The 15,941-nt window shown below is 38.7% G+C and overlaps 1 protein-coding gene across 3 annotated transcripts in view; it reads right to left on the bottom strand.

The window, feature by feature from the left end:
* Window positions 1-15,941, bottom strand: part of LOC112555251 (UV radiation resistance associated protein-like) — a 30,758-nt gene continuing 14,817 nt past the window's right edge. For 2 of the 3 annotated variants that reach the window (XM_025223565.1, XM_025223566.1), the window contains exons 8-16: window positions 13,018-13,123; window positions 9,945-10,071; window positions 9,173-9,257; window positions 8,721-8,811; window positions 8,378-8,435; window positions 6,013-6,175; window positions 4,856-4,934; window positions 4,350-4,438; window positions 1-1,413 (exon numbers count right to left, since the gene is read on the bottom strand). In XM_025223565.1, coding sequence (XP_025079350.1) covers window positions 543-1,413; window positions 4,350-4,438; window positions 4,856-4,934; window positions 6,013-6,175; window positions 8,378-8,435; window positions 8,721-8,811; window positions 9,173-9,257; window positions 9,945-10,071; window positions 13,018-13,123 — 1,669 coding nt within the window. In that variant the 3' untranslated portion in view covers window positions 1-542. Of the gene's footprint in view, window positions 1,414-3,529; window positions 3,699-4,349; window positions 4,439-4,855; window positions 4,935-6,012; window positions 6,176-8,377; window positions 8,436-8,720; window positions 8,812-9,172; window positions 9,258-9,944; window positions 10,072-13,017; window positions 13,124-15,941 lie in introns of all 3 variants that reach the window. The other variant, XR_003097428.1, reaches the window with a different exon arrangement.

Genomic DNA, 15,941 nt, shown 5'->3' on the forward strand with positions numbered 1-15,941 from the left:
TGAATTAAATGCGGCAATTTAAATTTGAAATTCATAGTACAGAGTGATTTTTAGGCCTTGGTGGTCCGCCATATTTTTTACTTAGTAAAGTGGTCCGCAGTCCGAAATACTTTGAGAACCACTGTCCTAGAAGGAGTGCAAGAAATAGGCAACTTATCAGTGGTAGTTCACTTGTTTATGTATGAATTCAGAGGAAAATGCAACATTCATGTACCTATCAAATTTCCTATTTTACATCATAAATAATATAAGATTCAAAGACAGATTTCTTACAACAGTCAACAGTATAATCTGATTGGCTATTCTCCTTTATCTCCAGCTCCCTTTCCAACTTTCATGCCTGTAAGTACTTTCCCAAATTTTATTTCACTCATTATTGTATTTATTTCTAAATTGTGTACACTTTTCCTTTTAATGTACAGCACTTGCAGTTTCTGTTGTAAGAAGCTAATGTTACAAACTAGTGTTTGTACCAAGGTTGCTAATTGGTTGTGGACACTTGAAATCCTATAAAATGATTTTAACCTATATTCAGGCACTATTCATCTTTCACCATCTTCCATCAAAAGCATATCATGAATCTCCTTCATAAGCTGTGAGTCTGGGATCGGGGAAGATGTGTTTGAGGAGGGTTCTATGTCAGAGCTTGGTATTGGCATTCCACGAGACACTAAGCAGGGCCAATCCTCATCACTGTCGCTGTCACTGCTATCACAACTACATTCAATGTTCATGGCATCTACAGCAGCATCCTTCTTGGTAGAAAAACCGCTTGCTCCTGTGGTACTGCTACCATCTTGTATCGTGATACTCTCTCTATCTTTCTCATTCTCAATTTTGTTTAAAAGTTTGAACGATTTTGGCAAAAGTGTTTGACCTGCTGATGCACTCTCAAGAATTTCCATCAAGTGCACATTTCTATCTCTATCTGACAATACATCGCCTAATGAACTGCACACTCCTTGAGAACTTTCATCCTCTCTCATAGAACTAAACTCTTCCACATAAGAATTTTGGGATTTGAAAAAGTTATCATCTACAGGAGGTTTAAACAGGTCCTCTCCCTCGTCATTTCTACAAACATTGCAACTGCTCTTAGCTGCATGATCAGCACTGTCTGGTATCCTGGTGTCTGCTGTTCTGCACTCAGCACTTTCAGACTTGCTCTTAACCTGAATGTTTTGTGCATGCTTGAACCCAAAGGTTGTTCCACTTGCTGGTGTTCTGCTATTTCCAGTGCTACCATTGACAGCACTGAGAGCCATGGCTGGAGAAGGAAGCAAAGCCTCAATGCCAGCCAAACTAGAAGTTGTACTGGAAGCTGTGACGTAGACACTGTCACCCTCAACCCTTTCTGCCATGGCTTTTGGACTCTTCAATATTGTCAATTGATCCTTTTCCTTTTCATCATCCCTAAACAACCGAAAATATAATGAAACAGTAGTGAAGATTTAATAAAAACTCTATTCTTTTATAAACAAGGAATTCCTAACAATCCCATTCAAACAGAATTTACATAAAATTGTGGGATTGTTCATTTGTTGACAACTCTTAAAGCAGTATCTATTCTGGTCCTGACATTAGACAACCTCAGGTTTGGTTGTTTATCTAGGGCCAAGTCTTCCTGAATCTCATTCATGGAGAACTCTGATCTCACAAATGCTCGACTACAGCCAGAGCTATATACCATTCAGCATTCAGCCAAGACATTTTCTCTCTATATGCATTGTGTATTCGAAATCCATATTTTGAATTTCTTAAACCAAAAAATTAACAAGGACACAATAGGGTTTTAAAAATATTTCTGAGAATGCTAGCTTTGAAATAACTTGTTTTGACTTTCTTCATCCAAGCTGGAATTTCTGCACTACACCCGAGTCCTGGAACATTTGCTTCACTGCTAATTACAGAGCTTAAGTGAAATCTGCTAATAGCAGCAAGTAGAAGTCAGCAATGAAAGTATTGATGAAAGGTCAATGATAGTGATCTCTAGCTGAAACTTTACTTTCCTGGGTTATTCCTCTTGTGTACTGAGGACACCTATGACAATAGTTGTGCTTGCAGTGCTCTGTTCCCTACCCCTGCACCTCCTTCCACCCTTGCACCTTAGCTCTTCATAGCTACAGTTGGTCAACAACTTCATTGGTACTCAGGCAAACAATGTCATAAATCTAGCTGATCAACATCTTCATAGCTGCAGTTCAATTGCATTTATTTGGTACAGTCAAATCTCCCTACTATGCCACCTACCGGGACCGAGCAAAAGTGGCATAGTAGCGAGAGTGGCATAATACGGAGGGTTCGTAAAACGGCTTTATTTGCTCAAGTTACCCGTCAGTCCAAAGCTCTCAAGAATAGTTGGCTGGCGCTAGCTGTCTCCTCTCATTCTCCCCCTCACCTCTTCATCCTCCACCCCTCCCAACCACATCCGCACACCTGCATCCTGTCGCTAGTCGACCCCCTCCCGCTCTCCCTCTGTCACGTGACTGTCACCCGGCCAGCGACCTACCCCCATCGCCACCCTCCACCCTCCCTGTGTGCGTGCTATGTTCCATCCCATCTAACTGCGATGTCCCACACTACCATACAGTATAATAATCGAGCACTGCGTGGAATTTCACAACTTGTGCCTTTTAACAATCACAAAAAAGTGGCATAGTAGCGAGAGTAGGGGGTGGCATAGTAAATTTTTTTTTTACATTGAATTTATAGTCGGGACCGAGCAAAAGTGGCATAATACCGAGAGTGGCATAGTAGCGGGGTGGCATAGTAGAGAGATTTGACTGTATTTAACAAATTAGCTGGTTGGATAAGGGATGCAGTGCATGGCACATGACCATGAAGCATGTGATGAAGCACCCAAAATTTAGTAACAACAGTGGGCAAAAGTCGCTACTCAATTGCCACAAGGTGAGGGGGCCTGCTTGGTAGAGAAGTGGCATTGCCACAGGGATTGAGCATAGGTTGAGAGGACTGACATAGTTGGAGGATACCAATGACTGAACATAGGCCGAGAGGATACAAACAGTCGGATGACACCAGTGACTGCAACTGACAAAGTAGCTTGTTAGCAGCCTGGGCAACCTAATCTACACCTACACTTGTATGCTGTTAGCTCGTCCCTTCGGTGAATGAAGCCTGTGTCAAACTGTGCACATTAAAATCTACAATGAAAGTAGTTGTGAAATCCAGAACACACATTATGAGACAGAGAAACAATCCAGTCCAGTGTTTAACCATGTACTGTAAAAAAACTCTTTTGGAAATAAAAAAGGGTCTTTGTGAATTCTAAGGTCAACTATGTGCAATGGTAAAGAAGAATGAAACAGAAGAAACTAGATTAGGAGGCACCCTGTTTACTTAAAATTGCCCTTTTCCCTTAAACAACAAAGTGGAATGGACTGACTGGAGCTAGGGCTTCAGGAGCCATGGCTCATCAATTGTTACTCATGTGGATCAGTCTGCTTACATTTACCAAAGTATGGTCCAGCCACAGTGGTAGTCATAACAAACAGATCAATTGACTTACATTTGCCAAAAGCTGGTCCGACCGCAATGTTAATCATGTCAAACAGACCCGTCTGCTTATGTTTGCCAAAACACAGCAATGCCATTTCAACAATCTCTTTCATCAGTGTCATTCCAAACTGCATGCACAGTGTCATTGCAGACTGCATGCATAATGTTCCTATCACAACCTGTCAGAGGCGCAAGCATTTTTTTTCCTTTTCTGCCAACATCTATGAACTTAAATGGTTTTTAAGAGTTGAAAGTTTTGCAGGTCTACCACTTGCATAAGAGTTAACACGGATAAGCACATTTGGTACTGCTACTTCATGTTTTCAGCATTTATAAACCAAATCCAGTTACAGGAAAAATTCGGTCAAATTTTAGAAGGCAAAAACAAAAAAGTGCCAACACAGCAAAAAGTGAAATACAAGTTAAATTTTTTGCCATATTGTACCTCAAGACCAATAGAAAAACAGAAATAGAGTACACAGCTCTGGTGCATATTATTTGAGGATGTATGGCAGGTAGTTTTTCTCCATTTTATTTTTTTTTCCCCCGTCATTGTAGAATGCTCCAGAAGAAAAGTAAATACTGCATTAAAAAGCTGATTCACTTCTCTAAGACCACTTCTTTAGAAAGCATTACTCTGATGATGTATCACATCATTTCAAGAGTGCATTAATAATTATTTTTCAAAATACTAAAATTCAGCTTAAAACTGATGCTGTTAATAGTGATGTGCTCATATCTTATAATATTTTACCATCTTAAGACCTATTGTACATTTCAATTTCTCATATAGGTCATTATACACAATCACCTCTAATCAAAACACTTACATTCTGACTCCAATCTTCTGCAGCAGAGTCTGCACATTTGGCAGAATAAGACGTAGATCCTGCGTAGGCATCCCAAAGAAATATCGAATCTGTAAAAGCATATAAATTCCATCACTTCTACCTTGTCATGTGCTGCCACAAACCTGAGCTTACGGCAGTATGATTAATTTCAAATGTGGTCTTTTCTGAATGTTTTTAATCCACTTTCATTTGCAAATATAATACAAGTAGACTTGGAAAAAAAACAAAAAAAAACCAACAATTTTTGGTAACCAAAAAAACTCTCAAAATCTGTCTTATCAACAAAGCTTTGTGTTATCAACAGAGCTTTGTGCAAATTAAAGTCTTGAGGCATGATAAATGTAATAAAGAAATTAAAAAATATGAAAATACATAAAGCCAAGGACATATTTTAATTATGAATTACAAATTGCTAGTGTATTGTATGGCGAACAAGTCTTAATTTATAAAAAGAAAAGTATTTTTATTCAAACAGATATGCTTACCTGACTAATGTTTTTGTTCAAAAGATAGACTGCATACTTGAAATGAGCTTTGTCTTTTCCTTTACAGTATAGAGGAAACCTGTCCAGAAAGTACATTTATCATGTCTTTTACCTCAACGTACAATGGAAATAACACTAAGGAACTCTCTGTTGATAGTCTATGAACTGCTACTGTTACTGGCAATAAATTAACCTTTAATACTAACCACATTTATGCTCTCCACCAAAAAAGTCAGCTAATTAAATAAGATGGTTCTAGGTAATCTCCAAAGAGCTTTCCCTGAACCAATGCTAATCTTCTTTTGCTGGTAATGGGGGTCTTAGAGTGAGGAACATGAATACAGGGCGATTAAGATAGGTGGAAGAATCATAAAGGCTAAACCACACGGGATTTGGCAAACACTGTTTTCTTGAAGCACTTCAACCCATCAGTTTCCCGGACGCAAGGAAAATTGGTTCAGGAGCTCTAATATGAACCTTATATGAAAAGGAAGGTAAATATCTGCTGATCTGTATCAAAATAATAACATTTCCCGTAAAGGAAACAGGGGAAAAAGAAGCTTTTTCAGAAAAGTGCTTCAAGAAAACGGTGTTTGCCAAGTGGTTTAGCCTTAAGGAGAAAGTCACAAAAGCTGTGAAAATGTCAATAAGAATAAGCCAATGCAACTACTCTCAAAGCAAACTACTAGCATACCATCTGGTGGAAACTGAACTTGCCAAAGTTATTACTAACATGAAAAAGAGGAGTTTTATACCCATGTTCTTAACACTCCTAAGCAAGCCTTCATCAAGAGATATGTCAATGTGTCCATGTGTGTGAAGATGGCTACAAACCTGGTCGGGCAAAGATTTGTGCTGATATATTTTATTAACACTTCAATGTTCAATCCTTATTTTTTGCATCAATTAGATTTTTAAAATTAGGTTTAGTATTACATAACTGTACCAGGCTATCAAGGGTGACAACGAGACAGCCCATTGACCTGTTTCACTCTCCAATCTTCTCTTTCTAAATTAGCATCAAATCATGCACATATAGGCTGATGAAAATCCCATAAAACCGGTGCAAACACAGTGAATGTTACTTTCTGATATGTGGACATCTTATCTTACATCAAGAATAAGTAAACAATGTCAAAGATTTCTTCCATACATACTCTCGTTCCTTCTCTAACTTGGGATTCACTTGGTCAAACACAATTGACCTTGACCCTCGATTCTCCATTGGATGGCGAAGTGGAAGATCAAGAATTTGTGACATCTTTAGAATTAAATGACATGTGTTGCCTAGGGCAGCAGACAGCATTACTTCATCTTGGCCTGCAATATGCATACAACAGTTCTTCTTAGCTTCCAATTCTTAGTCCCATAATCCTCCACTCAATGAAATCTCATGAGTTAAAAGTCACTCTGTCTTCTCACCATGTATGTTGACCATGTGGGTATGTTCCACTATGTGTTTGTAGGCATGTAGTGCTTCTAAATGGTGTCAGTTGTGTTGACTGTGAGGAATGGGCACTACCACAGCCTGTAAAAAAGGGAAGTGGCATAGTTTGAGAGAGAGAGAGATGGGGCCCTCAGAAAAGAGTCATATCTGAATACTGAGAGAACTGCATTGTTAAGAAGGTGGTATATGGTGTAGAAGTTGGTCCTGAGGAGCCACCCACCCACTACATGATTGCAAGTATTGGCATAAGAGATGCCAGATGTTGTGTTCATGCATTAAATGGCTGCCTCTTCCTTCCACTTTGGGAAGTCTTTAGAAGATATCAGCATAAGAATTTCACATTTTACACAGGAGGCACTCAAAAAACAATCACCTGCAGCATGGCCAGTCCCACACCCCTACCCCCAGTCCCCAACAGCGAACACAGTTGGCTTTAGAATTGCAGAAGCTATCCCCATGACCATAACTCTGACAGGTTGAAATTATGCAATAGAGAAGTTAGTCCCGCGGCCATGGAGAAGGTCAACGTTCAAGGTAGAATATTTTTTGGTTAGGCTATTATGGCTTTGTACACTATAATAAGGTATATTTTTTTGTCATTATGTCCCGCTTTCTGGCTTCTCGCAAGTCCATCAAATGTCCCGGTTGTCTTTAAAAATCTGAATATGATTCGGCGATGGTGACGACACTATCATCGGCACGTGTCCCGCTTTCGCCCCCGAAACGTCTGGTCACTTATAATGCATTATATAAAGATGAGGTTTCACATGTGTAATATATAAAGCATACAATTATATGAGTTTGGAACCTGAGTGTATTATATTGGTGTCTGTTATATACATAGGTAATAATATACTACATACTAAAGATCAGATAAAGAGCTAGGGAGAGAACAACAAACTGTTGCTTAGGCAATTACAATTAGGCAATTAATTTCTGTATTACAGAAGGTGGTAGCCACTCTTCTAGTTAAAAAAAAACAAAACCCAAATAAAACATGCAAACAATAGTCCTAGCATATTCATGAACTTACATATACTTGCAAAGAATTGTTTCAGATTTCAAATACCTTTAAAATGTAGAGCACAGTGTTATATATTATTGTCCTACTACTGCTACTCAGTAACATTAGCTTATATATAGATGGATATCTATAACATTTCAAACATATATATTTCTCTGGAAGAACTATATCTGGGACACATAAATATGACATGAAATTTTTTTATCTGTATCTGTACAACATGGACAGTTGAAATCAGAAGATTGCATATGTGCCTAAAGGTTTGGTCTTTTATTAGAGAAACACCTACTCTAAATCTCACTGAAGCACTTCTAATGTAGGTATTTCTTAAGTAGTATAGAATGCTGACTGTAAAAGAAGATATAAATGCATTATAGTATTGATACTGTCCACTGGAAGTAAAATGCCATTCCTGCTGCTATGTCTTGGAGTTTCCTTTTAAAAGTTGTAACAAATAACTCAGGATCTCCATCCCTTTCATTTCGTCAGACATGCCTGAAGCCATATCAGGGCCGGTAGGCCAGCCTAATAGCGGTGATTGGCGTGGCCAATGAGCGATTGACGCAGCCGTATACAAGACCTGCTGACTGTCCCTGCCTTTTGTTCGAGTGTTGAAAGTTACAGATAAAAGAAAAAAAAAACCACAGATAGAAGCCCGTTTTATCTTGCTTTCATTATGCTTGTTTAACATGGAGGCAGCAGTGCCACAAGTTGAGAATATCCTCGGAGGAGTCTGTTACCACGGACATGCTACAACTGAGGTAGTAATGTGCGCTGTCTCATTGGTGTAATTGCACATGTTTCTGTTTTTCACATAGCACTAAAAAAAGTATTCTCATCCGGTGGGCCAGTGTTCTGTATTTACCATATACTACTCAAAACTATGCTCACCCAAGCTGGGGGCCAGTATCATGTGTTTCATCATGTCTAAGCTTTGTGGTACCTTTTGAAGATTATAATTTTGAGTTTGTCTCTGGGTGAGAACCAAAGCAAAATGCCCCTGTTTTCATGTCTGAATGAAAGAGCACACATCTGCCTGTGTGACATTTACCTTGCATTTCTTCAGCATGTGGAAGTCGGACTCCATTAATAAAATATTTTCCTTTTACCTACACACACAAAAAAAGTATTTTACTGCACACTGGCCACATCAACAAAAATTTGATAATTACATCTGAACATAAAAACGTATGCGATAATGATGTAAAACACAAACATAATGCATTAAAATCAATATAGAGTAAATACACAAAGTCTGAAGTACCTTTCATTCATAACATTCACACTCTCTCTCTCATGCCTGTATTTACACACATAACCCCACTGCCACCCACAAAACACTCCCCCCATAATCCAACTCCTACCCCCCCCCCCTTACACACACATATATATACCTCAGTGATAGGGTAGATATAAGTGACAAGTTCACTTAGCATCTGTTTCCTACGAAGATGCAGCAGTGCATTTTCCTTGACAAGTTGCTCTCTGCAGCAGAAAGTGTAACAGTAAATATAAGAAAAGCACAACAGGTTGGTGTGGTATCTCCTATTATTTTCAATGGATACATAGTTCACAAATCAAGTTGCAAGATATCTTTTCATTGCTTTTTACAGATCATATTTGTGGACTGTAACCACTTTTGTTGGTCTCCAGAAGCAGATAATTTAGAGAAAAGATTCGAATTCTACAGGATTATGCAAACAGTAAGATCCCAAGTGCATAATTACAAGCACATTTGTGTGTTTTTGCTCTTGCCCACACACACACTGTACAATATACATGGATATCAGACTGTACAAACAGCTTTTACAGAGTCCAGGAATCTCATAAGCAAAACATCTTTTACCTTCTGTCAATATGCTCTTTCTTATCTTCACTTAGTACATCCCACATTTTTGTTGTATCTTCCACCTTTCGCTTCAAAGTCTGCTCTGAAATATTATACACATAAATGACAGAATATTTCTTCTTGCCAACCACATGCTAGTCAACTTCAATGTTAAGGAAAAGTCTTGTCACACAACTTCTGTGGACTGACTTATTCTGTACATTAGTAAAAAGGTCAGCGCTCCAAAATACTTTGAGAACCACTATACTCAATGATTATCAGATTTTATGGACTACTTTTCGGTGTAGTTTTCTTTCTTTTATCTGTATGTTCCTTGTATTTTGGTGTACTAAATCTTGCTGCGAGGAGCAACAAGGAATAAACTAAACTAAATCTTCAAGATGGACAGAAACCTGGAAAAGATTTTTGTGTGTGTATTCTGCTCATATTGGATCTCCAAACCTGACAGCAGATGCTACAAAAAAAGTTTTTACAGAGCTGACTGTAATGAATGACTTTTATCTTTATGGGGGAATTGTGGTTTTAATGTGTCTTAATGTAAGTCTATAAAAAAAAAAAAAAAGGACTCATGATCTCAGTCACACCAGGAGAACAAATAGCCATAAGACAAACTATATCAGCCATTATTTTTCGGACACCATAGTTTATCATCTCACTAACTGGGAAAACTAAAGATAATAAGTAAGTGAAAGCAGTTCTCCCAATTCAAATCATCAAAATGTAACTATTAGTGGTGTACAAGCATATTGCGCTGAAAAAGGTCACTAACCTTTCATGACAGCTGCATCCTTGATCATTCGGTACTTCTCTTGTGTAGTAAGCAGCTGAGAAGTGCAGAGGAAAAGTTCCTCACGCAGTTGGCTCACTCTCATGCGGCAGTCTTCCTGTTCTACCAGCTAACAAGAAAATGATATTTCACTTCCACTTCAGATTTTGTATACACATGTATCTGATACTAAAACAATATTATACACTTCATCATCATATGTTCAGTTTCTTTACATATATGTGAGCATGCACTGTGTAACAGTGTGTGTGAGTGTACACTAGGGTCCCTGTGAAAACTTTCACTTCAGTTTTTATCTACACATATATCTGATACTAAACCAAATGTGTTGGATATTGGCTCCGCCTGCTAAGAATGCCACAAACTAGACTCCAGAAAAAAGCCTATTTAATGTTAACACTACTTCATGAGCAAAACAAGAAAATATGGATGCACTTTATTATATTTTTGTATAAATATGGTTTTGGCATGGTGTGGGAAAGTCAATGGGCTGGAGATGATAAACTGCTCCTACAAATCCTGAAGAAGAGACTGATAGACTGTCACCACCAACAGTGGCATGATGCTATTCAAAGCAGTTCAAGATATTTCCCATACAATACATTCAAGACTCATATTATTTTAAGCAACTATCTTGTCTGGTTGAAACACAGAGGCATAAGAGATACCTTCATAAAATTTAGAATGGGTATAACTGTACTCAAATGCCATCAGCAGCGCTATTGCTTAACTCAATCAGAATGTTTGAACTGCCCCTTTTGCCCTGACATAGTTGAAACTTGAACAGCACTTTCTCCTTACATGCCCTAAATATATGGACCTTCGTAAACTTTTCATCCCTAAAAAATATTCTAAGCATCCTTCCCTTTTCCATTTCACACTCTTGATGTCAGATAATAGAATGTGAACTACACTACGTCTTTTGTTTATAATGCACAGGAAATAAGAAAAACTGTGACCTAGACCAAAGCTATGTTAATGTTACTTGGTTATATGTTGTCTTGTGACTAAAATTAATTGATAAGTATTAATTTGTACTTGCATATTTATATAACTGTATGGTGTGTGGTTAAATGACAATGCATATCTTTACTTGCACCTGGGCATGTTGTGCTCACCTATAATTATATTACTATTGATATATATCTTTGATGGTTATGCTCCCTCTTGAAAAGGGCCGATGGCCTATTTAATAAACTGATTCTGATTCTGATACTAAATCAAATGCAATTATAATCACAGTGAAAACTAACGTTTCACTCATTAAATCACTTGAGTAAACTTAAATCATCTTAAAGTAAATAAAGATTATCCAGAATGAGGGAAATCACATGAAACAGAGAAATTCAGACTCTGCTGCAGTAGTCATGTTTCACTCACTTGTAAACAAAGGAACTACACTTACAGAAAACCTGTAGTTAAATTTAAGCCAAGGGATGTAACTTGTGGAGAAATGATTCAGCTTTTAAATTCAGCCTTTACTTCCCAATACCATTAGATCTTATAATGAAAACAAAAATTGACAAATTTGTCTGGAGCATTATTAATAGCAGTTGGGCATGTCACTGACTACAACTAGCCACTGTCTGCATGGTACTGAAAGCTCATCATCTACAAAATCTGTGCTGATTGTTGATCTACATTCCTTTCCTTATTTGCCCAAATTGAAACATCAAAGACGTCTGATCCCAAACATGTGAAAGATAGTGCAAATTACTTTGTACAACATTTTATTCTTATTCTAATGGTTAAGAAGAAAAGATAGGAAACTGCAGTGAAAAAACATCATCTAAATTGTGAGACTGATTCTTCCTAGTTAGAGACCAAGCAGAAATCAGTAACGATAGCTTTCCCTTTTCAACCACCTTCAGACAGAGAAGAATCAACCAGTAAAGACATGCAACCATGTATTTCTGTGTTTACTTAGAACATCTCTGTATTCATGTTGTAAAACACCTAAGCAAAGTGCGTTGCCATAGCAGTGCATGTGGCAAGTTGTGATAGGTCTTGATTTGTCTATGGATGGCATCTTTTGAGTTAGACCTCTAAGGGGTTGTGTCATTCAATAAATGGATGTTGTTGAAGGAGATATGATAGAAACCCTAGCAGCAAAAATGTGGACAGTCATTTGAAAACCATTAAAAAAATCTCTGACTGGTAGCATGTTCTACCCTGGCTGGACACCAGGTTGACCACAGTAGCTCACAAGAAGCATAAGTATGAATAGGACTGTTTCATATTAAATACTGTGTTGTTTCAGCCATTTTACATGCATTTGGACAAGTAGCAGTCATTTTGGTGTATGTTCATGCATGTGCAACCAGAAACAATAAGGCCTTGCAGAGATCCACCAACCAAGCTGTCCTTATTATCGGCAACTTTATTAATTGGGATCTCAGTGACAAATTGCTATCTCTGTATTAGTGTGTTAGCTGTTACACTGGGCAGAACTGTGTGTGTGACAAATGTTTTAAGTTCTAACTTGTATCTCAAATGCTTATGCAAGCAGATGCAGGCCTATCTTGGGTAGATATGATCATAGTGTGGTCCATCTTATCCCAAGATACCCAAAAAGGTAAAAACTGTAAATCAAGGGCTATAAAGACAGGAGGAAGTCACTGTTTGGGGTAACAGATTGACAGTTGTTCATTGACAGCTACTTGCACTACAAAGAATTTGCAGCAAATGTGCCTTAAGCTTCTTCTGTGAAGACCATGTTGTTTTCCAGCAATAAGTCACGGATCAGGAAAAAAAATACCAAAAACTGTAAAACTAGCCTTATCTCTAAGAAGTATGCATTCATTAGAAGTAATACAGGACAGGTAAGAGATCTGGGAAAAAAAATTGATAAAAACAAATCAGAATGATGAAAATTTAATATAAAAAAAAGGTAGAGATGAAGCTAAAGGGTGAGAGCACATATATCAGCTCCAGTCCAATCAACATATTATAAATTAATCCTTGTACTATCATCATGATACTAAAACCAGTAAAAAGCAACCTACTTACTAAGTGGAGTACAGTAACACTGTGCACAATACTATAAGCAACCTACTCGCTTAGTGTTTTCCTGTGATGCTAGTAGTCGGTCTTCAATCTGAATACGGTAGCGTTGTGCATGGCCCTGCAGTTGCTTGATGGCTCTCAGAACAGTCTGGATCCTGAGAGTAGAACGTAAAGCAATGGATGAAGGTATGAAGGGATGTAGATACTGTAAACAGTGTCAGATGGAGTCGTTACATGATGATTAGCATGACAGACAGTATTGCCAGGGAGTTAAGAATAGTAATTCAGGACTACTACTTTGTGAACAGATATGTTTGCAGAGAGCGTGTGAATGTAGCCTTGGAGTCTGAGTGGCAAATGTGATGTAGAAGAGTTCCACTGCTTAGCAGCACAGAGGGAGGATGTCTGTTGTCCCATATGTGACTGTGTGGGAGGGAGGGATAGGAATGCAGGAGTCTGGTGAGGCCTGAAGGTTTCGTAAAGGAGTGTGGACAGACAAGATTTCAGTAAAGTAGTGGGGAGGAGGAGCCATAAAAGATAAATGTCACATGCTCATGGATGAGTTCCAAGAAATAAACATAGCATCATCCAAACATTTCACCTCACCTTCCCTGTGTGTGCCTAACCTAACGGTACTTCTTATCTCTGTCGAATTATCCATCTCTGTCAAATTACCCATAGAGTCCTTTACAACCTATTTCGGTGTCCATTTCCCATTCTTCATATGTCAAGATAATGCCTCACGTAGTAATGGACCTTAAAAAATTGCTTCCTTATTGTACAGTGATTACAGCAGCGATTTGTGACATCATTATACAATGGATGCTTTTAACATCGTGCAACCTCACTTATTAGCAGAGAGCCTAGTCTCAGACTTCCATTTGTCCTATCAATTAACTCTCTGGATCCTAGACTTCTTAACCAACAGGCAGCAGAGAGTTTTCGTTAATGGTACTCTCTCCGACATTACTGTTACCTGTACAAGCTCCCTTCAAGGCTGCTGCTTGTCCCCACTATTGTTCATACTATATACTAATAGCTGTAGAACCACTGTTGATAGAAGCTTTCTTATAAAATTTGCTGATGACACTGCCTTGTTGTCTCTCTTGTATGAGCATGAACACGTTCACAGTGGCGCTCTTCCTGCTTTTGTACGCTGGTGTGATGAACATTTTCTTGACTTGAATGTCTCAAAGACAAAGGAAATGATCTTTGACTTTAGGCTGAACAGACCTGTTGTGGTTAATAGTACTATCCATGGTGATGCCATTGAGATAGTCAACACTTATAAATATTTAGGTACTATCTTTGATGATAAACTTAAATGGGATGTGATAATGACATGATCCTCAGGCGGAGCCAGCAACGCTTATACCTGCTACGGAAGCTTAGGTCTTTCTCTGTCAGCCCAGTCATTCTCACTTGGTTCTATCAGTCCTTCATTGAGAGTCTCATCACCTTTTCTTTCACCATCTTGGTTTCACAACCTCTCCGTAGGGAACAGGAAAAGCCTTGTCTCCCTTGTTAAGATCTGTTCCAAAATCACCGGAACCAAGCAGAGGGATCTAGCCCTCTTAAATAAGCAGCAAATCCTTAGGATGGCATCTCGTATCCTTACCATTCCTGGTCATGTGTTGGCGAGTGAGTTCTCACTTCTGCGGTCTGGTCGCAGATACGCTGTACTGGTCATGTCGAGCGAACCGTTACCGAAACTCGTTCATTCCACGTGCAATTCACTTCTTCAATTCCACTAGCTGTGATGATGTGTCAGCCTGAGGTGACCTTGTGCAGGGTGCCCACTGAACCTCCTGTTGCTGTGTTACTATATGAGTGGGTGTGTGCGCACATGTGTGTGTATGTCGCCAGAATCTATTCCCTTTAATCTCCTACATAATCTTCCCTCTAGTGTGCTGGCGTGTCATCATACCTGTAATTGCCCTTGCGGATTAATAAAGTTGTATTGTATTGAACAAGGAAGGCAAACTAAATTATGGGGAGAATAATATGACTAACAATGAATTTGAGTGCATTATGGGCATAATGATCTTAGCTGGTGGCTATAAAGCTCAGGATGAACCGATAGAACAGTTGGGCAGCAACAAGCAGAAGAGAGCCATTTTTTTTTCCAAAAGCGACACTCAAAGCAAGATTCCTGCAATCGAGAAGAGTGCTTAGATTTGATGCTGCTGATGATGCTGGTCAAAGGTGACCCGATAAAAAGCTATCCTCAATCTCTAAAATATTTTGTAGGGGTAGACAACTTGAAAGAATTTTACAAACCCTCAGAAAATGTGACTGTTAATGGACAATTACTCAACTTTAGAGGCAGATACTTTTTTAAACAATACATTCCCAGTGAACCAGGGAAATATAATATAAAAATCTGGGTCCTCTGTGAAAACCCAATATCTTCTGTTTTGAATTGCCCAGTATGCAAAGGAGGAAGTGGGGTGGGGGAGGAATTGGTGTTTTACGCCGTGCCAGCAACTGAGGCTATATTACGGCAAGGCAGCCAGGCCTGTAAACAGATGCCACATGCAGAGAAAGAACAGCTTGCCCGAGACGAGAAATGAACTCTGGGCAGCCAAACTTCACTGTATTGGTGACAGGCGCTAACCGTTGCGCCACCCGACCGATGCAAAGGAGGAAGACCTGGTCAACCAGGAAAACAGAACCAAGGTGAAAGAGTTGTGTTGGACATGATTTCTGGGTTGAAAAATAGTGGAGGGAACATACCGATTGCCAACTTCTTCACTAGCTTTGGGCTGCAAGAGAAACTTCTTGCTAAGAAGTTTACCTTGCTGGGGACCATTTGTAAAACCAGAAAAGAGATTTTATGTGTTCTTCCAGAACCAAAAGAGGCAAACAAATACTACCCTCTTTGCTTTTTGTAATCATGGGATCTTGATATACAAACGCTTCATAATTTATTGTAACATTACTATGTTTTGTCATTACAATTTGTGGTACATG

Source organism: Pomacea canaliculata, linkage group LG14 (genome assembly GCF_003073045.1).
Source record: "Pomacea canaliculata isolate SZHN2017 linkage group LG14, ASM307304v1, whole genome shotgun sequence".
NCBI classification, from domain to species: domain Eukaryota; kingdom Metazoa; phylum Mollusca; class Gastropoda; order Architaenioglossa; family Ampullariidae; genus Pomacea; species Pomacea canaliculata.